General features: G+C 41.4%; 1 protein-coding gene across 1 annotated transcript in view; it reads left to right on the forward strand.

The window, feature by feature from the left end:
- Window positions 1-25,298, forward strand: part of thsd7ba (thrombospondin, type I, domain containing 7Ba) — a 284,654-nt gene that overhangs the window by 49,671 nt on the left and 209,685 nt on the right. The window contains exons 4-6 of the mRNA XM_047047538.1: window positions 11,980-12,940; window positions 16,634-16,882; window positions 18,813-18,982. Of these exons, the coding sequence (XP_046903494.1) occupies window positions 11,980-12,940; window positions 16,634-16,882; window positions 18,813-18,982 (1,380 nt within the window). The remainder of the gene's footprint in view (window positions 1-11,979; window positions 12,941-16,633; window positions 16,883-18,812; window positions 18,983-25,298) is intronic.

Below are 25,298 nucleotides of genomic sequence, written 5' to 3' on the forward strand. Positions count from 1 at the left end.
GTTGCAGGGACAGAGGGAGCGGAAGTGACAGATGGAGGCTGGCTAACTTATTTAGCCTCAGCAGGATACTGCCTGCAGGATACCTGCCTAAAGTAATCACTTTACCCTCTCTCCAACACCCTCCTAGTCTTTGTACAGTATTCTTAGACATTTACTGGCAGAATTAGAGAGGGTTTTGGTAAAGATGAAAGATTTAAGAGTAACTTTAATTAAACGTATTATTGTGTAGCGAGGTTTGCTCATTTAAGAATTAATATACTTGATCTATAGTCAGTTATTTAGTTAGAGGGGGCACCAACCTAATATTGAGTTAGGACATCAGGGACACCTAGGTTTAATATGTAATAATCAGTTGAAATAAATGGAAATAGTGTATAATGAACACTAATGGAGATATGTTATTGGCTACAGTAAGAGTTTGATGGGCTAACACCAAGTGCTTATTTTCAGTTAGCAGACGGTACTGTTTGAATCGCAATTCAATCTGAAATACTGCTAGTGACAACGTTGTTAAAGAACTTCTCATCATCCCGGCTAAACCCTCCATCTCCCACGATCTGTCAATCACCCTGGGATCTGCGACGGTGACCCCTTCATCCTCTGCCAGGAACCTTGGGGTGACCATGGATGACGAGCTCTCCCTCACGGCCCACATTGCCGCAGTCTCCCGGTCTTGTAGATTCACCCTCTACAACATCCGGAAAATCAGGAGATACCTGTCTGAGCACTCCACCCAGCTGCTAGTCCAAGCACTGGTCCTCTCCAAGTTGGACTACTGCAACTCGCTGCTCGCTGGTCTCCCAGCATGTGCAACCCGCCCTCTTCAGAGGATTCAGAACGCAGCGGCCCGCCTGGTCTACAATTTACCCAGACGCTCCCATGTTACCCTGCTCCTCATCTCTCTCCTCTGGCTACCCATCAACGCCCGTATCAGATTCAAGACCCTGGTACTGACCTTCCGAGCAGTGAACGGGACTGCACCTGACTACATCAAGTCTCTCCTGCAACCTTACACCCCCACCTGTCACCTACGGTCTTCTTCAGACCACCGCCTGGTGGTCCCACCGCTCAAGACTGCCAGGTCCCAACACAAGCTTTTCTCCTGCCTGGCCCCCCAATGGTGGAATCAACTCCCCATCTCCATCAGAGACACTGACTGTCTCCTGATGTTTCCTCCAGGATCACAATGACTCTTATTGAGAGACTTGCTGCTCTTGTTGGTTAGTTGTAACTGACTTAAAACTATTGTACTTGGTGTATAATATAATGTTGTTGCTTGCTTTTTTCCACAGGTACACCCTTTCACTTTTCAAGGTTCATGTTGTTTAGTTGTATCTTGTTTAACTACATGCTCTTATGGTTCTTCCCTTTGGGACTTATTTAGTTTTTCACAATGTATGCTTCATGTTTTGGTTACCCGCAATGTTTGGGGCTATCTCGTTGTTATGATCAGTGACCTATGCACTTTTCTAAAGCTCTCTTTTGGAAGTCGCTTTGGATAAAAGTGTCTGCTAAATGCGTAAATGTAATGAATGGCTGGATCCAAGCGCAGAGCGCAGGGGTATTTAAAGGGAAAAACACAAATCTCCAGTTCAGGTACAAAAATAGGACACAAGTTTTCAATACAAACAAGACTGAGTAGGTTTGGTATGGTGGCAAACAGCAAACAATACCTCACAAAGGACAGGGTGTGAATGATCAGTTTAAGTAGTGGCAGTAAGTGGCAGAGGGAAAACAGGTGAGTAGAATCAGTACTCAGGGGACTGGGATCTACAGGGAGGGGTGCGTTTCCCAGCCTTTTGGGAAGGTTGCAGAGGAAGTCTCATAGGAGGCCTTACATAATATTGTTCATAACAAAACCGGCATGAAAAAACGTGTTTAAGTTACCTGGCATTGCTTTTTTTTATTTATTGGTGATCCCGCTGCTGTGGCCACCAAATAGGCCTAATGTGTTTTTTCGCTCCTCCACCTCGCCTACAAGTATTTAAATGTCAGTGTCTGAGAAGTTGCGCCTTTTCGTTCTTCTCCCTCCTGATGCCATGATTCAACGTAAAGTAAGAACAATCATATGCCAGGGCCATTAATATACTGTATTAGCATTCATGAGTTGCTTTGCATTGACCATTTATGGATAAAAAAGGGGCGTGTTCAGGGCGGGGTAAAATGCTGATTCATGTACGCACACTTGTGTGTAATTGTCAGGAATATTAATCTATCAAGCATTGCACAGTCAGTCGGTGAACAAGTTTAAGAAAGCTTTATTGCTTGCAGCCGGCCCACAAGGAGACAGAAACATCACACGCCATTGTGCTACAAAGTTTGTCCGCTAGCATGTTGCGCTAGCTAGCTATTTTAACACAAGCACTCTTGACTGCCATTGGTTAAGACAAAGCATGCAAATGTTCCATGGCTCTTCTTCATTGGCTCCTCGCATAGACCTGGTGCGCGTGTGTGCGTGTGAGGGCTTGTGTGCACTCTCTGAATCCTCCAAGCTTGACCATATGATTCACCCAACACAGATAAGGCCAGACATCTTTTATGGCCTCTCCAGTAAGAGAGAGTGGTCAGCCCAGGTCACCTTGTTTACATAAGCCTAGTGTTACCCAGAGTTCAGATTTGGGGGTAGGCCTCTCTTGGCACACAAGGAATGCTGAACACAGAATCATTCTTATACAGGATAACAGTTATATCTTAACCTTTCTAACAGTAATATGTGATTTAATAAGGGAACATTGTTTACAGGTGTGTGTACGCATGGTTTTATAAATCAATTTTTTGGGGGCCGCACTCCTTCTTAGGCTTTTGGGCATAAGTACACTTTTAGTAAGAATCCTACGCACAGTTTTATAAATAAGACCCCAGGTCTGGTATCAACCCTTTGAGGCTCATCCAGAAAGATAGCATTGTATAAGGCGTCATATAATGCAAAATCGGGGGTTCTTGTGCTAATGTGGTTGGCAGTACTGTGTCTTACTGAGGTGATCAGATTATGACCATGTTGAAGATTTGACTCTTTGCTACAATTGTTATTACAAATATTAGTAGAATTTTGGGGGCACTTCAGCAAAGATTGTAAGGCCAAACACAAATAATTTGTTAGTCATATTTGCCACTGTGTGTCAGCACAAAGACAATGTGTATTACATAGGAATCTAATTTGTAGATGGTTACAGACACAAAACACATTTTGGATACAACTCAGTGACAACCCTGACCAAAAGGTGAAGTGATGTGAAGAGCCACACAGACCTTCATGAGGAGCAGCTGTGACCGGCGCTGTCATGCCTTGTCCTCCTTTCCCCCTGTCAGCACAGCAAGTCTGTTTATAAACCCCTACTCCTCTTCTGTCTCTGTTCCACTGTGACCTCAGGTGACCTCTGCCATCCCAACAGCAGTGTTTCCTCCCCTCACAACTCTGGAGTCTGGATGTGGCTATTAGCCCCCTGCCTGCAGGCCTGACAGAGGACCAGACAGAGAATAGCCAGTCAGAGAGAGAGAAAGATTCAGTGTAATCCCATCCAATTACTCGCTACGTCCCAGAAGTCTGTTCTTGAGACCTTGTAAGTCAAGAAATTTTACCTGGAGGGTTCTGATCGCCACACTCTTGCATCAAGGTTGAGGGAGATGAAGGGGTGTTGGGCGGTGTTGATGTTCAGGCATTTGTTTTACATCAACAAATGTTGGATTCTATTTTAAATCCCAAATAGCACAATAACTACAACAAGGTCTTATGATGATTTCAGGCCAGGGGAAAGGAACATGCTATGTCCAGTGATTGATTGAGAAAAGGAAGGATATGCCTTTCATGCTCTACCTTGCTGCACCCTGCCCAGCCAGCTCCTGCCAGCTGGAGGTACCGCAGAGACTCCTATAGATAACCATGTGTTTACATGTCTGTGTAATGAATTAATCATTTGTCAAGCACAGATATCGGGCAGACTGTGTCTCTCACAGTTTCTTAGCCCTGCTGTCAGTCATGATAGTCTGCTCGCTTGGTCTACGAGGATCTTCCAGGTCAGAAAAACAGACAAACAATGGTGCCCACACCCCAGTTTCCATCTACCCCTGCCATTATTCATGCTCATATCTATGGTGTTGTTTCATTCCCTCTGTGGGACAGTGTCCAAATGCAAGCTGTTCTGAGCTTACTTTGAGGAGTCAACTGCTGTGAGTATCTTATAAAATAAAGAGATTGGAAACTAAGTCAAATGGGAATCACGGATTGACCCAGAAAAAATACTTGAAAATAAATAGCATTGTGAGCCAGCTGCGCGGCTACAAAGCGCCCTAGACTTGAATGCACCCCTGTGAACTCTGCATGAGTTTGAACAGCGAGAGCACAGACTGAAACACCATCATTATTATTCAGATACATAGTTCTGATCAATCAAATCTGTGAAAACTTAAGCAACACCAGAGCAGTGAATAAATATGCCTCCTTTCTGATAAGGAGACATTCCCTGAAGGACAAAAGCTCAATTGAATCACTCAGTCTCTGATTTTTACCGCAGTCATCTGTCAGACTGTGCTTACTTCACTTACATCCTAGGAGACATGCAGTGATCCTACTTATATGAACAAAATAGTTTTGTTTTGAACTGCTGAGGGGCTTGCAAAAGGATGATTCATTATTATTTTCAGAAATGTTATGTACACCTTATCCAGCTGTTAGGATAGGCTACTCTTACTGTAGACATTAATGTTCGTTCACATGGTGGAACATCCAAGTACTGAACGTAGAAGAACGTTTTGCATTTAGACTGTGAGACTGAAAAGGAAATTACAACGGAAGCCCATTGGGCACTTTTGTGCTGTTCCACCCTAAAGCTAATTCATTAGTGTGTGTGTTTATGATGAGTTTAAGCTTCATTTGAAGCATGGCTCAAGGGGGATGGTTCTGCTACCACATATTATTACTTACGCAAAACTGAACCAACAAACCCAGAGACAAATACCACACAGTATTTAATAAACATTTAGTAAAACAACTGTTTAAACCAAATAAAAGCTTTGCATCTGGCATTCTTTAAAAAAGTATTTACTTAGGTAGCTCTTTCCTGATGCTTCATTGAGTTATTGAAGGGGCTGAAGGGATGGGCCTGTAATTGGATCATCAGGCAGAACAGAAACATAAGAGGTGTTCTCAAGATGATGGAATGTAAACATTTTCCAGTAAGCTATCCCCAAGATAATTATTTAGAAATTAAACATCCTTAATGTATTGTGGTAGACACCTGCATGAAACAAGCTGATTCAGGCCTCTCATGATTTCCTGCATTATATGTTGTAATCAGGGTCGTACCTCAATGCTTGTTAATCACACCAGGGGGGTAATCTAGAAAGCGGGTTTAGTGAAAACCCTGAGTTGGGTAACCCTGAAATGAGGATAACTGGGTTTTCCGTTCCAGAAAGAAAGGTAACACAAACTTTTGGTCAGTGTCCATGGTCACTGACTCTGTGAACCTAACCTGCTCGATAGCAGGTTTTCCATAACAAACTGCATTTCAACGTATCCCCTCCCACTTTCTGAGCCTGATATAGTTGGCAGACATGGGGTGTCCTTTCCTGGTTCAGCCGACCAATCTCGAACAAAATGTCATTCTTAGAATTAAATTTATTTCTTAGTTATATGTCGGGAGAGATTATAAAACCGTGATTTGATGTGCTTTAATTCCCTGATGAATACCTAAGTTAACGTTACCGTTTCCCATCACACTATTTTAGCAACATTCTCAGCCCTTACATCGCTAATGTTACACACTGTGGACATGCACTCAGAACCGACCAAATAATTTTTGGCACTTAAGTAAAGACAAATCATTGACATTTAATTTGGTCTTCTTCATTGCCTACAAATAGAAATTCAACAAGTATTTAGATAGGCTATTGTTCCTACAATTAACATTATTCACCTGTGACTGTGCACCATCCTGTAACTGGTGTTCCAGCAAATCTACTTCAAGATTAGCCTTTATTCTTCTGCCCCGAAGTACGCTTACACAATCTTTGTTTGGCACTTGCTTCATGAGATGCAGTTTTTACAACTCCTTTACTGGTGACTGGGAATAAATGAGATTACATTAAATTCCACAGTTTCACATGCAGAATTAACCTGCCATCAGGGGCGGATCTAGAAAAATTCATGGGGTGGCAAGAGGTTGGCAGGAGATTTTGAGGGGTGCACCCCGTGGCAGAAGTGTTTGAGATAAAAATGAAGAAAACTAAAGGCTGTGCAACATGTATGCACAGTCAGTGAACACTCTGAAATTAATTTGAGGATTATAGGTCCCATGACCAAAAAGCTATTGAAGTTTGAAGATTTATTTAAAAGATTTATTAAAAGATTTTTTTATAACCTGAGATGAAAATTAACAAAATAAAGGCTGTGCTGCATGAATGCATACATCTTCAACAGTTTAACATTATTTTGACGCTCCTAGTTCATGTTGTTGAAAAGCTATTGACTTTTGAAATTTGTAATTTGTTGATGGTCCTTATATAATATGGTGATATGCGTTGTTTAGGCAGCCAAAAGCATTGGCTAAGGCCAAATCCCAATACTCCCCCTTACCCCTTCCCCTTAGTTTTGCGCGTTCCCGTGAGAGCTAGTGGTGTCCCAATAATCTTTTTGAGCTAGGGGTAGGGCTAAGACGAAGGGGTATATACACCTCTAAAACCAAGTAAGATCGGGAGCTCACTTGAAACCTAGGGCTATGTGAATACTGCGCGACCGGCAACAATGGCGATAAATGTAATATTTTCGGCTTAATTCATTGATAAAAAAATTAAGACAGTCTCGTTTTGTGGTATACACAGTCCTGTACATATATATTTGCAACAATTTTCTTAATTGGAACGTTTCTAAAAATAGCTAGTTTGGTAGGCTACGCTAATGTTACAGTGATGATTTGCACAACAGCATTAACAGCATTTCTCTGACTAGCATGTCTACAATTTTAAATAAACTCCATTAGCAGCTAATTTAGTTTGATATTAGTGCATCCCACTACTTGCTTTGGAGATATCGATACGTGCTAGATGACGTACCCGAAACCAAGTGGCGTCCCATTTCTTAGGGATATTTAGCCCTTGCCCCTCAGTTTCGAGGGCCAAGGGCTAGGGGTAAACTAAGGGCTAGGGGTAAGGGGAAGGGGTAAGGGGGAGTATTGGGATTGGCTAATGAAATAGGCCATCCGTCCATCCGTCATCTGCCGCTTGTCCGGGGGTCGGGTCGCGGGGCAGAAACCTAAGCAGAGAGGCCCAGACTTCCCTCGCCCCGGCCACTTCCAACAGCTCTTCCAGGGGGACCCCGAGGCGTTCCCAAGCCAGCCGAGAGACATAGTCCCTCCAGTGTGTCCTGGGTCTTCCCCGGGGCATCTTCCCAGTGGGATGTGCCCAGACCACCTCACCAGGGAGGCGTCCAGGAGGCATCCTTATCAGATGCCCGAACGTAGATTGACTGGTAAATAGAGAGCTTCGCCTTTCGACTCAGCTCTTTATTCACCACGACGGACCGATGCAGAGCCCCCATCACTGCGGACGCAGCACCGATCCGCCTGTCGATCTCGCGCTCCATTCTTCCCTCTCTCGGGAATAAGACCCCGAAATACTTGAACTCCTCCACTTGGGTCAAGATCTCCTCCCCGACCCGGAGATTGCACTCCATCCTTTTCCGGTCGATAACCATGGCCTCAGATTTGGAGGTGCTGATTCCCATCCCATGAATAATGAAATAGGCACCAACTGATATTTACTTTGTATCATGTTGAATATGATTAAAACCAAGGTGACGTATAGGCTACAAGACTGCTGCTGCAGAAATTGATGCAGTGAAGCCTTTGTATGATAGCTACTGGTAGTTCCCTCCCCATTTAGCCTACTTTTATTTGCAGGCTTGTGTGGAATTGTCAGTTACACTGACATTGAGACAATAAAGAAAAGGAAAACAATTTCCACATTCCGATCCTTTTGAACAGAGCATGGATGCTGTACACAGTGAGATGTTCATTTAATGGTTTACAATAATCATGGTAGAGTAGGTAAGAGTTAACCTTCATTTGTAATTGATTTAATTCATTTGCAATATGATTAAATGATTATTTTATTTAACCTTACTTTGACCATTCTTCCTCTGATTTAACCCATAGAGTCAAATAACTGTAATTCCATTTGTTGGTTATTATTTGGTTCATGTTAATACACTGTTCAGTTTCCCATCTTCCTTCAAACCATATGGGATTTAGTTTGGCCAATATTGACCCCATACAATCTTTACATTGATTTAATGGAATACCAGTTACAGGAGGGTACATAGCCACAGGTGAATCATGTAAGTTGTAGGAACAATAGCCGATAAAAATACTCATTGTTGGATTTCTATTTGTAGGCAATGAAGAAGACCAAACACAATTTTAATGATTTCATTACCGAAAAGCATTTGGGTGCATGTCCACGGTGAGTAACATTAGCGATGTAAGGGCAGAGAATGTTGCTAAAATACATTTTGGAGTGTGACGGGAAATGGTAACGTTAACGTAAGTATTAATCAGGGAATTAATGCACATTTAATCGCAGTCTTAAAGTCCTCTCCCGGCATACTAAGCGAATTACATTTTGTCCGAGATCGGTCGGCTGAACCAGGAAAGGACACCCAATGTCTGCCAACTGTATCAGGCTCAGAAAGTGGGAGGGAATAGGTAGAAATGCAAAGTTTGTCATGGGAAACCTGCTAGCGAGTAGGTTAGGTTCACAGAGTAAGTTACCATGGATACTGACAAAAAGTTTGCATAGGGGTCAGATGGCTGAGCGGTTAGGAAATCTGGCTTTTAATAAGAAGGTTGCTGGTTCGATTCCCGGCCGTGTAAAATGACGTTGTGGGCAAGGCACTACACTAGGGCTGTCCCCAACTAAGTTTTTCTTTGGTCGACCAAGACTCGACTAAAACGTCTGAAAATCGACTAATCGAAATTTGAAACGCTTTTTTTTTTCACAAAAAAAAAACCATACATTTTCGCGATCTAACTCAATGGCTGCTGGACATTGCAGATTCAGCCTAATAATATTAAGACTCGTATCACCAGTCCTGTTGTAACCGAATGCCGATGGTATTTAGTAACTCTTACAATGTACTACAAATTAAAAATATTGTTTCATCAGAGCGCACTATCACTGCCTGAAAACTTGCAGCGTGCGAACTTACGTAGAAGCTGTGTGGGGAACGGTGCAACAGATAAATACTTTGTTGTCTTGGCTGGAGAAGATAATGTCATTCGATTTGGATGTGATTGTTATAATTATTAAATATTCATTTTTCAACCCAGAACATTAGCAAGAGCGAAGTAGGGCTAGGCCAACTTATGTTTTTCAGGTGGTAGGAAGGCTAAATCATATTCAACGTCAAACTATGAAAAATAAACCGTGGTTGGTAGAGTTTGCATTCAACGTTTTTCGAGTCACCCGGTACTTTGTAAATGTTAATGTACTTAAATGAAATGCTGCCATACCACAGATTTCTTTGCCATGTTGACAAATAACACAGACAAAGTAGGCTAAGGCGGAGTTTGTAGTTCTGCAGCCCACCTTGTGCTTGTGCCGTGTACAAAATACCAAACCAAAACAAAGCGCACATTAACGAAAGGGAAAACAGTAACACCTTTTCTTTTAAATTATATATTTCAGAGTTGCTTTATTATCATCTTATTTATCAATTTCCTTAATTCAGCAATGATGACACAAGCGGGAATCAGATCTCACACTGCCATACGGCAGCTCGACTAAAAAGATCTTAGTCGACCAAGAGCATATCGACCAGAAAATCGACTAGTCGACTGAGTGGGGACAGTCCTACACTACACCCTACTCGTCTTGGGGGGATTGTCCCTTTACTTACTGTAAGTTGCTCTGGATAAGAGCGTCGACTAAATTTAATGACCTCTCTTTATTTTAGAGAGGTTATCCAACTCAGGGTTTTCACCAAACCTGCTTTCTGGAATACCCTACTTCACTTCACTAACATAAACACTTTCTGAGGAAGTGTAAGTTTAGTAAAACGTAACGATATCTCATGGCACTATGGGGTGTTGAGGAACACTGCTGCTGGCCCACCAACATTCTGACAGGGGTTCAGCGATAGCTTTCTTCTCAGTTTTGGTGAAAATCAACATGCAAGCCCCCAGTTCTCCATCTCTTCCCATCTTTTAGGGCAAGTAAATCTACGGGTGACCTAGAGGTCCGCATCACCCCCTGAGGTGTCACTGTACTTACCAGGGAGGGGAGGGGGCTGGAGGCTGGCAGGTGTACAGACAACACTGGCTGGCTGACAGGTGTGAGGGTGAGAGAGAGAGAGAGAGAGAGAGAGAGAGAGAGAGAGAGAGAGAGAGAGAGAGAGAGAGAGAGAGAGAGAGAGAGAGAGAGAAATTGGCTAAGGCGAACGCTAGCGATTGGTTATGGAAGATCAGAGTGGCTCTGGGGAGATCCAATAGTTTTAAACTTCAACAGAGTACCCGCCTACAAGGAAGTCAATGCTTGTCAATGGAGCAAGGCCAGACTGAGAGTCTGGTTAGGACTAGGCTAGAGTATAGCAGCTTGTAGGTAAAAAAGAACATTCATGCTGATCAGTGTTCAAGGCACGCATTGTAGCTTTGTCGTTGCGCAAGTTTAACGATGGCAGCCTTATAAAACAATATTGTACATCTACTTCTCTGTCACCATTTTAAACCAATCATTGGTGCACAACAGGATCTCATTATATCAGTTTAATTCCAATTATGATAGATGAAACAAATGATCCTGTACATGGCATGTGGCTAATTGACTCTGAAATGAATAGGAAGAGCTATCAACTACTAGCCTGACGTTGTCATACTCATAATTCTAGTCAGAATATGAGTCTGAAAACTCTCCGTTGGGCTGTGACTACGGGGCGTGTTTCAACCGAACTCGTAAAACAAATGCCTCTTCGCTCAATTGGATAGACCTACAACCAATCAGAGCAACGTAATATGTTGTTTGTTGAAAACGAATTCAACCCAAGCGCTCTTTCGTGACGTTGTTGATTACGTTACTGTTGATCATCTGTCCATCATTGTATAAAGCCTACCCTGGCAATTTCATTGGTACGCCCAGATTCTGGTTTTCTGTAGTTGTTCCCCAATACGAGACCCTCCAGACCCAACTTCCCGACCAAATTTTTTTGTGGGCGGGAAGAAGTTGGGCTGGCAGCCAGGCTAATCAACTACAGTACAGTAAGGATATTACATCCATAAATTGACTAAATTGAGCACAGATAGCATTCATGCATGTTTGCAATTGTTCATCAGTGGAATTTGACGGAGAAAAACAATAACTAAAAGTATTAATTTTCTCAAGTGACGTCAACTGGCATTTTTTGATATGCTGGTAGTGTAAAGCAATGCTCTCTCTCTTTTTTTCAGTACCAGAACTATAGTATGTGACTGGTTGTACTGGTTGTACTGTATTTATAATTAAGGATTCTGATCATGGCCTGTGTTCAACATATTTCTTTCTAACAATTGATGCCAAATAATAGGTTTAAATATAAGGCAAGCTGGTAGGCGATTGTAAGAGTAGCTGATTATATAAAAACCCCAGGGTTATATTGGACAATAACAAAAATTGCATTTTGGTTGCTTTGAATTGGATGGTAATTTATAAATGGTAATGTTTCTGCACCTACATTTTACATTTACGATTATTCATAAAGCGTCTGCTAAATGAATAAATGTAAAATTTAGGTGACCAGGATTACCTCCTGTTCACAATAGGAAATCAATTACCCAGGGATCTTTAGTTTGTTTGATTACCTTTAATAACAACATTTTCCTTAAATGTCCTTCTTCCTGCTTGACTCACTGAAAACAAGTTGTTTGATTGGTTATGAAACACAGGTGCAGCGCCAGCGGAAACTATGTTACGTGATTCCCATGTAATCTCTTTGCTGGTTGTCTGTCTGTGTGATAGGCCAGTGGGGTCGCTGCCTGGGGGAGGAATGTGGCTCGGGTGGGACCCAGACCAGGATGGTGTGGTGCGTTCATGCAGAAGGCTGGACCACCCACCACTCCAATTGCCCGCAGGCGGACAAGCCAGAGGGCCAGCGCCATTGCTTCAAGGTGTGCGAGTGGCACCAGCACCTGTTTGAGTGGGAAGTGTCTGAGTGGGGTGCCTGCCTGCTTGTGCCCTACTTCTCCGACGAACTCAAGCTGCAAACCGCAGAGTGTGTGACGGCGCAGCATGGAATCCAGCGGCGACGCGTCCAGTGCTCCCACACCAACAACCGGACATTGGTGACCTCGCGCATCTGCGAGTTCTTTTCCCAGAAGCCTTCAGGGGAGCAGGCATGTCTCATTCCCTGTCCCCAGGACTGTGTGGTGTCGCTTTTCACTTCCTGGTCCAGCTGCAGCCGGAGCTGTGGGGTGGGGCTTCAGCATCGGACTCGTCACATTCTAGCGACGCCTATGTATGGAGGGGCCAGTTGTCCCAATCTTACCCAGACCAGGACATGCTCCAATATTACCCCCTGCCCTCTAGGGGAGGGTGAGTTTCACTACAGCTTGAAGGTGGGCGTCTGGAGTGAGTGTCGTCTGCCCCTGCAGAGAGGGGTCTGGTTGAATGGGAGGACCATGGTAGATTTCAGCTCCAACTCCAAGAAGAAAAACACAGTCAAACGGCATACCCAGAGCTTCCACCATGACCAGCACTACCTTGACCCCAAACCGGACCCCAACTCTGACACGATCCCTGACACCAACCCTGACCTCAACCCTAACCTCAAACCCGACACCAACTCTGACCTCAACCCTAACCCAAACCCTTACCTCAGCCCTGACCCTGACCTCAAACGTAAGGCGTGGGACATCGAGGTTGGCTACCAGACACGGCAGGTCCGGTGCACACGGAGCGACGGAAAGAACGCCATGCTGAGGTAAGTCAATCAGACACAAGCACACGTCTCTGTACCATCCAATGAGAGATCAGACAGTATGTGTACTCCAGAGATGAGTTGGCTGTGAAAACAAAGTCATTTTAAGGTCTAAAACCCAGATTAGTGTCATGAAAGCAGGGTGGGTCTGCGGCAGCTGCTGTAATGATAGCTGTGAGCGGGGCTGAGTTGCAGACATGGCTGAATTACATAGTCCCACATTCACCTCCTTCTCCTCTGACAAAGCTGGCGTACACAAACACACACAAGCACCTCAGATAAGTTCCATAATGTCAGCAACGCAAAGACACCTGCAGCCTGCATGGAACAACATTTAAAAATATTGTTTTTGTGATGTTTACAGTTTGTGGTTGCGTAACGTCTCTCTTGGTCTGTGAGAATCAATGCTAAATCACTTTACAATATTCCAGTTTATTTTCTTGCTGAGGGAACAGGAGCTTTGCAGAAAGGCCTAATTCGTAATTGTTTATGGTATCAACATTTCAATTATTGTGGGATTTGGTGGGATCCCAGCAACTGTAATGCTTTCACAACCCTATGCTATTCTTGTAAATGTCAAATGCACTGCAGTCCTGAGACTCACAGCTAACCATGCTATTTCATTTGATAAGAGTGACTTTTACACATACCTCCACACTCACACATACTAACACAGAGACACTGGCACACACACTGACACATACAGTGCCCTCCAAAAGTATTGGAACAGTGAGGCGAATTCCTTTATTTTTGCTGTAGACTGAAAACATTTGGGCTTGACATCAAATAATGAACGTGAGACCAGAGATCAACGTTTCAGCTTTTATTTCCAAGTATTTACATCAGGATCTGATGCACAACTAAGAAAATATCACATTTTGTTTGAATCCACCCATTTGTCATGTGAGCAAAAGTATTGGAACAGATATACTTAAAACATATTTAAGTGAATAAGACTTAATATTTAGTTGCAAATCCTTTGCTTTCAATAACTGCAGCAAGTCTGTGACCCATTGACGTCACCAAACTTTTGCATTCTTCCTTTTTGATGCTTTCCCAGGCTTTCACTGCAGCCTCTTTCAGTTGTTGTTTGTTTTGTGGGGTTCCTCCCTTCAGTCTCCTCTTAAGCAGGTAAAATGCATGCTCTATAGGGTTTAAGTCTGGAGATTGACTTGGCCAGTCTAATACCTTCCATTTCTTGCCCCTGATGAACTCCTTTGTTGTTTTGGCAGTGTGTTTTGGGTCGTTATCTTGCTGCATGATGAAGGCTCTGCCAATCAGTTTGGTTGCATCTTTCCTTAAATTGGCAGACAAAATGTTTCTGTAGACTTCCGAGTTCATTTTGCTGCTGCCATCATGTGTTACATCCTCAATGAAGATTAATGAGCCCGTCCTAGAAGAAGCCATGCAAGCCCAAGCCATGACATTACCTCCACCGTGTTTCACAGATGAGCTTGTGTGTTGGGGATCATGAGCAGTTCCTTTCTTTCTCCAAACTTTAGCCTTTCCATCACTTTGGTAAAAGTTAATCTTTGTCTCATCAGTCCATAAAACTTTGTCCCAGAATTTTTGAGGTTCATCTCTGTACTTTTTGGCAAATTCCAGCCTGGCCTTCCTATTCTTCTTGCTAATGAGTGGTTTGCATCTTCTGGTGTAGCCCTTGTACTTTTGTTCATGAAGTCTTCTGCGAACAGTAGATAGTGATACCTTCACTCCTGCCATCTGGAGGTTGTTGCTGATCTCACTAACAGTTGTTTTAGGGTCTTTCTTTACAGCTCTCACAATGTTTCTGTCATCAACTGCTGATGTTTTCCTTGGTCTACCTGTTCGACGTCTGTTACTTAGTACACCAGTAGTTTTCTTCTTCTTCAGGACATTCCAAATGGTTGTACTGGCTATGGCCAATGTTTCTGCAATGGCTCTGATTGATTTTCCATCTTCTCTAAGACTCACAATTGCTTGTTTTTCACCCAAAGACAGCGCTCCGGTTTTCATGTTGTTTTCACCTCTGAATACAGTCTGCATAGACAAAACCTATCTTACCCAATCTGAACCTGAGTGTAGAGATTCAGTGGTATTTATTGATTGAATAATGTATGTAATAGGACACACCTGGGCAACAAAACACACCTGTCAGTCATATGTTCCAATACTTTTGCTCACGTGACAAATGGGTGGGTTCGAACAAAAAGGTGATATTTTCTAATTTGTGCATCAGATCCTGATGTAAATACCTGGAAATAAAAGCTGAAACGTTGATCTCTGGTTTCACGTTCATCGTTTGATGTCAAGCCCAAATGTTTTCAGTCTACAGCAAAAATAAAGGAATTGGCCTCACTGTTCCAATACTTTTGGAGGGCACTGTATACTGATGCACACACTGACACACACACAACCTCTATATCTACTCTCTGGAATAGAGTCTGCTTTCTAGTATTCCATGTGCTCGGTGAGTGCATCGTAGTGTGGCTGGCATTCATGGAATATGGAATGAGTGCCACTATCATATCGGTCTGCTTTAAGTGATGTTATTAACTAACTGTTGGAAAATGGATGAATGAACGAATGACCTCCACCAATCAACTCCCATCGGTTACCATGGTTTCATGTACAGCAGCTGAAATCAATTTCATGTGCACGCTGTGCTGCACGGAGCACACTGGAATAAACAGTTTTATTGCTTTGTGCTTGTTCAGTGCACACCAGTACAAAGGTTGCATTTCATGTAAAAAGTGTTTGAGGGATGGCAGACATTCTTTCTCAGTCATGTTGTAAATGTCATCACATTCAGATCAGTTTTCCTTCTGTCACTTCCAGTCCTAAACTGCGGAGTTCAACGCTTTGTTCAACCCACAAAGTTTAAAGTGGTTGTTGAATGTGCACCTGGAAGGTGCTTTGCCAGTTGCAATGTGTCTGAGTTGTTCATACTGTGTATAGAGGCTGATTTGCTAATGGATAGACTAGACTGTGAACTGAAAATGTTGGTGGAGTCCAATTAACATATGTTATTTATTATTCACAAGTTTCAACTTAGGAGCTTTTGAATATAAATTTCCCACCTGAGTTCAGAAGCATTCTGCTTTTCCAATTTCACTCTAATTAGTAACATTGTGCACATGCAGACAAGTACAAATACACACACACACACAGAATTATACATTCATATACAGTTTATAATTAGATGATCTTAATTATTGTAATTTAATTTTAATGTGAGTTATTATGTAATGCATTTATTCACATTTCCAGATTAGCCTACAAGTGGCCTTTAATACCATTTTGAATCAGGCCTCATGAAAGTTAATTTTATGTAAATAATGTATGATGTTGGTGAATCTGACTTTGCGTTTGACTTGCTTTGATATTAGATATCACTTTTTTTTCCGGTTTGATCATGTCTTCATCCAAAGCTCAAAGTCTTCTGCAATCTGTATTTTCTCACAATTGATGCTAGAACTTACTTCTGCAATGTGCTATTTTAGGAAGCCTGTCCTGATGGCTCAGCCTGTGACAGTCTGAGGTCTATAATCACATCCCTATCTGGATGACATCCATCATCCTCAGCCACAGTTTTCTCCATGCCTAGGTCTGGATACCTGATTCATCATACTCTGAAGGGGTGAAGGAGGCATAACATTCACAGATCAAGGTCCTCTTCTCTGTGTTAATCAGAACTTACTTCCTGTTTGTCAACAGCCTCTGTACACATGACGATGGCCCCTTGACCTTCCAGTCTTGCGTCATGCCTAAAGACTGCATTGCCTCCAATTGGTCCTCCTGGAGTCCTTGTTCCAAGACCTGCCGGGCTGTGGACCTATCACCTGGCTTCCGGATCAGGACCCGGCGTGTGACGCAGATCTCCATTGGTGGAGGCAGAGAATGTCCCGCCCAGGAGGAAAAGGAAGCTTGCAACATCATCGGAGACCTGCTACCAAACTGTCCCAGGTGCTCCATACTGTTTGCAAACTCAGTGTTACATGAATCAGGGTCGTATATTCAGCAGACACTTGAATCAAAAGCGATGGACGGGGTATTTGAACCCCAAATATCTTTGCATTTACAGTTTTTTACAGTCGCTAGGACACATTTCTCAATACTTAAGTCACGTTTTCAAAACTCTTCACACAGTGAGCACAACAGAAGTACATGTGGGCTAAACTGTGGATCATTTATCATTGTTTTGGCACAAAATGCATTCAATGACTACATCTTTCAAATTTCATTCATTCTTTTCTCACTTCGACACAACAACTGCCAAAACTCTATGTACCTACAGGCCAATTTGCACATCCTAATTTACTGTTTTCAAAACTGTTAAACTTCAGTTCAAAACAATAACATAATCCAAAACTGAATAAGACAGAAATTGGCAAAATTTCTACTGAAATATTGTAATGAAATATATTTCTAATAAAAAAATTAAATGCTATAACATGATCTCAATGGAAGGGTTGTGCTAGGTGAGGAAAGGGATGCAGAGAGAAGAAATCAGCCAACATTTGTATGGGACAATGTGGCATTTCACCACTCCCGTGCAGTCACTGAGTGGTTTGCAGCCCATCCCAGAATAGTGTCACTTTTCTTCTTACCTTAATCTCCATTCCTCAACCCCATAGAATAATCATTTTCCTCATGGATGTGGAAAGTTTACTGTATGACCACCATCCACATGATCAAATGGACGTCCCTCCTGGACGCAATGAATGCTGAATGCCTGGACATTGCCAGGGATGGATCAGGCATGCCAGAAGATTCTTTCCTAGGTGTATTGCCCTAGATGACATAAGATGTGATGTGGATGAGAACCTATGGCTAAATGCAGAAGATTACAGTACCATTCCTATTGTATCTGTATCAGTGTGTATACAAATTCTTGTATTCTGGAATGAGTGAAAAAAAAAGAAAGATATAGAACATATTGAAGCATACTGCATCATGTCTGATTCATTCCAGTATCATATATTGCAGTGAATTCTAAACAGTAGAGAGGTGTCCTTGTTTTATATAAGAACACTTTGTATAATGCTACCTGTTGTTAATGATTTTTAGGTCATTGTTTTGTGGGTGACAAAGTATGTTTGTTGGCTGTCAACTTTTGCTAGTGTTATGGAAGAATGAGTTGATTTTGAGACATGTATGAAGTGATTTGGTAGCTTTAGTGCATTTTGAATGTGCAATTAACTGCTGTGCCGAGCTGAAAGTTGGTTAGGAGAACTGTGTGAAGAGTTTTGAAAAAGTGACCAAAGTATTGAGAAATATGTCCTAGCGACTGTAAAAAACTGTAATTCTATACCTCTATATGTGATGTAAAAACAGTGGTCCAACAGAAAATAAATGTTCCTGTGAAATATTTTTCATATGTATACATAGCAGCTGCATGGTGTGATTAGGGAAATACTATTAACTGAGATTAAGCATGTGATAAATGACTTCAGACTGGTGTCCTGTGAAATTCCCTCAACATTATTACTTCCCACATCACAGCATTTTTCAGAGTCAACCCATTTGCCATGAGTAGGCTCTTTTTTATGTGAAATCATGACCATGCTTTTGTGTCTCATTGTGTTGAGAGGCTTGCATGCTCAAGAAGGAAGCATCTTCTTTTAAATGCCACCCAATAGCCCTATCCATAATATTTAATCAATAATCAATCATTCTTATTCTGTGTGTATGTCTGTGTGTACGCCTGTGTCTGTTTGCACCCTTGCATCTATGTGTGCATGACTGTGTATGTATATTTGTGCATGTGTGTCTGTGTGAGAATGTGTGTGTATCTGTGTGTCTGTGTGTGGCGTGCGACTGTATCTGCATATCTGTGTGTGTTCATCTGTGTTTGTATGTGTATATCTGTCTGCGTATGTATGTACCCTCTCAGGTATGTGTGGCGGACCACAGACTGGGGAGAGTGTCTCGTCGCCTCCCTCCTCAGCCAGCAGGACAGGAAGCTGGTCGACGCCAGTGTCCTCTGTGGAGGAGGGCTGCAGACCAGAGACACTTACTGTGTCCAGGTGCCCAACACCTCGGCACCACGCCACAGGAAGGAGGGTAAGGACACTTCCTGAACTCACAAGCCAATCAAGGGTGGGCCAACAAGGTAACTTGTTGACATTTTTCCCATGTATTTGGATTGCTAAAATAACTTTAAATCTTTTAATCTTGTTTAAAAGTTTTTTTTGTTTTTTTTGTTTTACCTCTACAGGATATTTACAACATAGTGTTCCAATGACATATATTTGAGTAGTGTCCTGAAACTCTTATACAGAGATCAGGCCTAGGTTTTTCAAAGATCTTGTTTAAGACCAAATCAGTCGATGATGCACAATGGTAATTAATTCAGTTATGCCCCCAGTAAAGCCCGTCCTAGATTTGAATGCATCACTACATTGGGTAACAAGTTCCCCCATTCCCAGCCAGACCCATGCAGTCTCTTTCATGGTTAATAAACATCATTGATGGTTATTTCATCTTGTCACCTTGTTAAATCCCTTCATCGATTTTATGGCGAATGCATGAGGGCTCTGGAGAGAATTCATTTGTTTTTCTTGGACTATTGAGATAAAACCTCTCACTGGGGAAGCAGACGCAAGGAGTTGGCCTTTTACTTGCACAATAGTGATGTGTGCACCGGTAGGAGATCCCAACAGTGTTTGTCCTCCATCTAAACAAATAAATCCTGGTTCTGAATTGTAATGAGAATCACTGTTTTGGAATCAATGAGATTAAGCTGGATCTCAGTGGTGATGTTGAAGTGTAGACACGACCCACACCGCTTCAGCTGATTTCAATAGAATGCCATCAATACAGTTGGTTATAAAGAGCTGGCGTTGGTAATGTGGAAAGCTATTTGTTCCCCTGGAGGGTTGTATTTCACAGTTGGCGGAAGGCGGAGGCCCTATTGTGCGTTATAAAGGATGCTTGTGAGACACACAGTCTACAATTTGTGTTAAGTACTGTATATTTCTCTTTGGGCTTTCATTGAAATGGCAATTTAAAGCTCAACAATGTGAAATCAAAAATACAATTATTATTTATTTTACCATGGTCTGGGTGAATACTCAATTCTTATTGGATGCAGGGGTGTCCATTATCAGGTGATATATGGACACCTATTAAGTAGTTCCAGCAAAACTGTCTGTTCACCGTTCTAAATTAGTGTGCTGGCTACGTAGTATGAGCCTGTGCAAAGTGTCTGAAATAAGTAACCATAACAACAGGGATGCAGTCAAAGCTTTTGAAAGACTTTAACAAGCTAATATTTCATTAATACAATGAGTGACTTTAATATTTATTTTAACCTGTTTGAAAAATGTAACTTTTCTGACTTTACTGTGTCAGTGTCATGTAACCGCTCAGTGGCTAGTCTTGTTCTTAAACATACTGTCAAATTATAATTACTGTTTGGAGAATATGTCAACAACTTTGATGCGATCATCTCACATCTATTTGCTATTCAACTTGCTACACAGGCTGCGGCCGTAGCCTAGTAGTCTATGCCATGGCCGACACTTTGTTTGTGAAAATCTTCACATTGATTTGGGAACAATGACATAGCTGGCCAGCTAGATAGTCTTCTTGTCAAACATACTGTAAAATAATATTTACTTTTTGTCAACCGTACACAATGTTATTATATGGCAACAACGGTACGAGCGTTCTGATTGGCTAATGGGTAGTCAAGCCAGACGCGAATTGCCCTCCTCGCCGGTCAATACGGATCCGTATTGCCCTCTGACGTCAGCTTCAAAATGAGCGGTATTGACGAGTCGGCTGCTGAGTTTTACTATCAAGAGGCCTGTTCCATAAAGCGAGTTTACCGAATAAGCCAGACTTATGTCAGTTAGTAGGACTCATTTCTTGTTCATTCGGTTCCATAAAGCTAGCTCAACGTAGTTTGAACTCGGTTACTATGGCAACTTAGGCTGCGAAACTAGTCTGGTCAGGGTCAGACTAACTGTCAGGCTTAGCGTGACTTGGTGCTTAACCAGACGTTCCTGCAACACTGACCCAACGGGAAGACAATGATTTACCACGTATATTCTCATTTTCTTATTATAAGTTCAATATGTTCAACATAGAAATATGTTGATAGAAAATCTACGTAAATCTACGTCTACATAGGCTACAACATTTAGCCTAATGCATTAAACAATGATGAACAATGCTTTGATGGGCTACGCACCATAGCCGTTAAATGTAGCGTTATGGATGTTAGTTTGTGATTTCAAATGTTTAGGCATCAGGCATAGGCCTATATCTCAATCTAAATTATCCGAGTATAATTATCATAGCAATATAATTGTTAACAGTAGCCTACAATTGCAAAACGAACCTAAATCCGCCCTCCATTTCCCCGACACAAAACCCATGTTAAAAAGTTAGGCTACTGGATAATGTTTTAATTAATAGTAGGCTATTTATTTTAAACAATGTCAAAGATTCAGATTAGTTTAGCGGGTATTTTTTAATCAACGAAGGTCTAAAAAGGTCCTCAACCTACGTAGTTTATCGTTCACGACGTCAATCATGGCGTGTCATTTTACTTGGATGAGGGAGCTGTCATTGTACACGATTTAAAGGGAACGTTGTTTCTGGAAGAAGTCATGTGGCCGTGTGCATTGCTTTTGCCGTGGTAGATTGTTTGATCCATGTTTTACCTCTCAGGCTGTAAAAAAATAGGGTGCACGCGCAATTAGCTTGACTACGTAAATCTGACTTGAATTATTAGGACTGCGTGGAACAGGCCCCAGATGATGCTGATAAGATTTGTCATCGAAAGTGAGGATGAAGACTAGACTCTTTGAATCACTTGTGTCGTTATTTTGTGTTGAAATTAAAGCCATCTTAGCAAAAAACATGTTGTCCGCTTCCTATCAAAAGTAATGATTTGCTAGGCAACACTTGAAACACAGCGTGAGAAGACTTGAGAGCTAGCTACAATTAGCCTAGAGGTACCATTTATTTTCGTTTACAAAATGAAAAGAAGCTAAAAATGCCATATAATAAACTACTTACTAACCTCGACCGTTCGGTCATGCCGGGAAATATCAAACCTCGGCTTTGCCGTATCGACCTCGCTATTGCTCGGTCGGTACGTTCCAGCCTCAGTTTGATATTTCCCGGCATGATCTCACTCTGGGTTAGTAAGTAGTTATTATTGCCTTTGAATCTTGCTAGCATAACGTTAGCTTTCGGGCTAGTAGCGCAGCCAGGGGCGGAGCATGGGTTGTGTCTCAGGGGGGGTGGAAACTGATTGGGGGGCCCCCTGTTATTAATATTTTGCAGTGCAATAAAATATAACAATAAAAAGTAACCAATGGCAACCTCTTTTGTGAACAGAACATATTAGCCTAATACATGTGTTCAGTCATCATAGCCCATAATGTGCGAACAAAATGTAGGCCAGTAGGCTCACATTCAGCATTCATTAGAATCTCTCACACACAGTATATTGTAGGCCTACACAAATCCATGCATAAAATGGGTTTAATGATCTGTGCAACACACACGCGTGACGCGCACTGTAGCAGGCCACCTACAGCCGGCATGCTACAATTGAACAAAGATTCGATTAGATATGATCATTTTCTTTTTTTTGTTTTGTGTGTATTGGGATATTCCAAACCAGCAAACTCAAAGCTTATACACAGGTCAAAACATAAACACATTATTTAACTTTAGTTTTACAAAGGCAGAATCGGCTATATGCAGACATGAAACATAGGCCACATCAAATGCCCTTGCCAATTTAAATCATCATCTGTCTGTTCTTATCGTTAGCAATTCTGGCGATTACTTTGATAATGTAAATCTCGATGTCCCTCTCGATGCACAGCAACGCTTAGTTGGACAGCCGCTCCTCTCCCATGCTTGATCGCAAGAAACTCGTTATCAATTTCAGACGGCTGAAAGTCCTCTCTGCCACAGCTTATCGGAATTGTCAAGTAAATGCGATAAAGAATGCAAGGTTGGGGAAAGCGGTCCGTGTATTTTGCGGCCAATGGATTTTCGTTTTAAAATTGGAAAACCAAAATCGGGAAACGAGCTGTTCCCCCCGGAAGTTACTCCCACGAGCTTGACAGTCACATTCAGGATGTCAGCAGAGGGCGCATAGGAGAGCAGATGAACGATAAAATTGCTCACAGAGCAATAGAGCCTCAATGCAAAATTTGATTACATCGGACTGAAGCATGTTTCCAGAGTCTCATCAGCCACCTCACAAAATAAAGAAGGTTCTACCAAAGCCTGTTTAAGGATTTATATATTATATTAGACATATTATATTAGACATTCTGTGGTTGTACACCAAATTTGAATATTTGTCTAAGAAAGTCAGCGACCAGATATATTTTATAAATTATTTTAAAGTGATTTTCTTTGACTTTTGGGGAAATGGGCCATTTAATGAATTTGAAATGTTTTTTTTTATGGACAATGCAACCATATTCGGAACCTGTACACACAATCCTCTGTTATAAAAAAAAGATTTAGATTTCAAAGCATCACTAATATATGTATTATTACATTTACTGTCAAATAAAGTACAATCATTAATAAAAACATTTGGTAAAGGTCTTATTCTTACATATAACAATGTGCTTTGAACTAACTGCAGTAATGGTATCGGTATTGCTTTACAGATCTTGTTGTATTCTCTATAAGTACAGTTTAAATTATATTTTTTGAAGAAAGCTTTATATTCAAAAAGGTTACCAGACATTTAAATTATAACAACATTCACAAACACAATGCATAACTAAACACAATTCAAACACAATTCAAACCAATCATAGCCTATTTAAACAATGATTTCCTATTGATTACAATGAACCTATTGTTCCATAAGGCTCACATTTTTTAAGATATAAATTTTTAGGCTCAAAGTTGATAGGCTCAGAAATTTTTAAGGTCCAATTTTTTAGGGGGCTCAAATTTGAGCAACCTGAATTTCCGAGTCTTGAATTTTTGGGTCAGATGATTTTTTTCATTGAAATGTACATTCAGATGTGAATTCAGTGTTGTTTAAATTTCAATATTAAGTATTCAATGCCTTTTAAAATTCAAAACATTATGTCACTGATTTGCTTTCGTACAAATGGCAGCGCACCCTCTGCTGACATCCTGAATATGTGGACCAGCTGCGTTTCCCGATAACAATGGATCGTAGCTGTTGCGAGGGTTCTCTACGATGAAAATAACGATCCATCGTTATTTCTTACGTGCGTTTCCCGAACATGCTCGTAAGGAGAACCATCGTACGTGTCTCTTAAGTTGCACTTAACAAGACGCTGTCCATTGTACTGAAATGTGATTCTTCTGACGCAACTTTAAGACTTTAAAATTAAAACCAAAATATTTAACGAATTATGGTACACAAAAAAAAATTCTGTCGCTATAGAAAACTATACATATATTATAGGCTACTTATTTGAGTACTTTTCAATGTACATTGTATGATGCTACATGAAGGCAAAGACAATAAGGTGAACGTGCAAACTATGCTGCATCTAAGTTTTACACCGGTGTTGAGACCCTGCAATCAGCGACACAGGATGCTAAATACCAATAGGAGGTCTTTGGAAATTAATTCCAAATTGAGGTGAGGAAGCTCTTGTTTGAAGAAATGAAGTTCACAAGGCCCTTTTAATTTCATCAAAAAGGTAGAGTCAAATGTAAGTTACCTTATAGCCTAAGCATACAATGTTTATTTAAATTAAGTAAAGGCTGAATTGTGTATTGTATCATATATTCAGTGTTGCCTGTCCAATCCTTACATGTTTTTTCACCTTATAGATCCATGTAAGCCGTCTTTAGCCGGCTCGCAAGCCCAAACAAGTGTGTGTGGCGTGCCTGTTGTTTTGTTTCCGTTCTAGCTAGATCCGGTGCGGTACACTACACTTTCCATAGGCAAATATATATATGAGTCCTATATTTACTACTTGATTGAATCACAAGGTTAAAAACCATGCATGTAAATGGTGTCACACATGGCATGTCCCAGCTAGCAGCCTAAATAATTCAATGTACAAATACAAGCATCTCAATCCAACATATTTACTGTCTTATTTTCTAGTGCTGACTATATCTACAATCTTGCATAAGCCAACAGCTTTTCAAGACCATGTTTGTAATCTCATAATTCTCACATATTGACCACAAATGACATTGTGACAAATGACACACATAATGGAATCATTGTTTCTGACATGAATAATCAACTCTACATTAATTGATGGTTGATCAATTATACTCATTGTGAATGTAAGATATGTCAGATGACATCATGATATCATGATGCTCCTGAACCACATAAAAGCAGACCTGCAGAGGCTAACAAGGAGGTCCTTTGCACTGACCCCTGCAA

The sequence above is a fragment of the Hypomesus transpacificus genome, chromosome 23, assembly GCF_021917145.1.
Source record: "Hypomesus transpacificus isolate Combined female chromosome 23, fHypTra1, whole genome shotgun sequence".
Lineage (NCBI taxonomy): Eukaryota > Metazoa > Chordata > Actinopteri > Osmeriformes > Osmeridae > Hypomesus > Hypomesus transpacificus.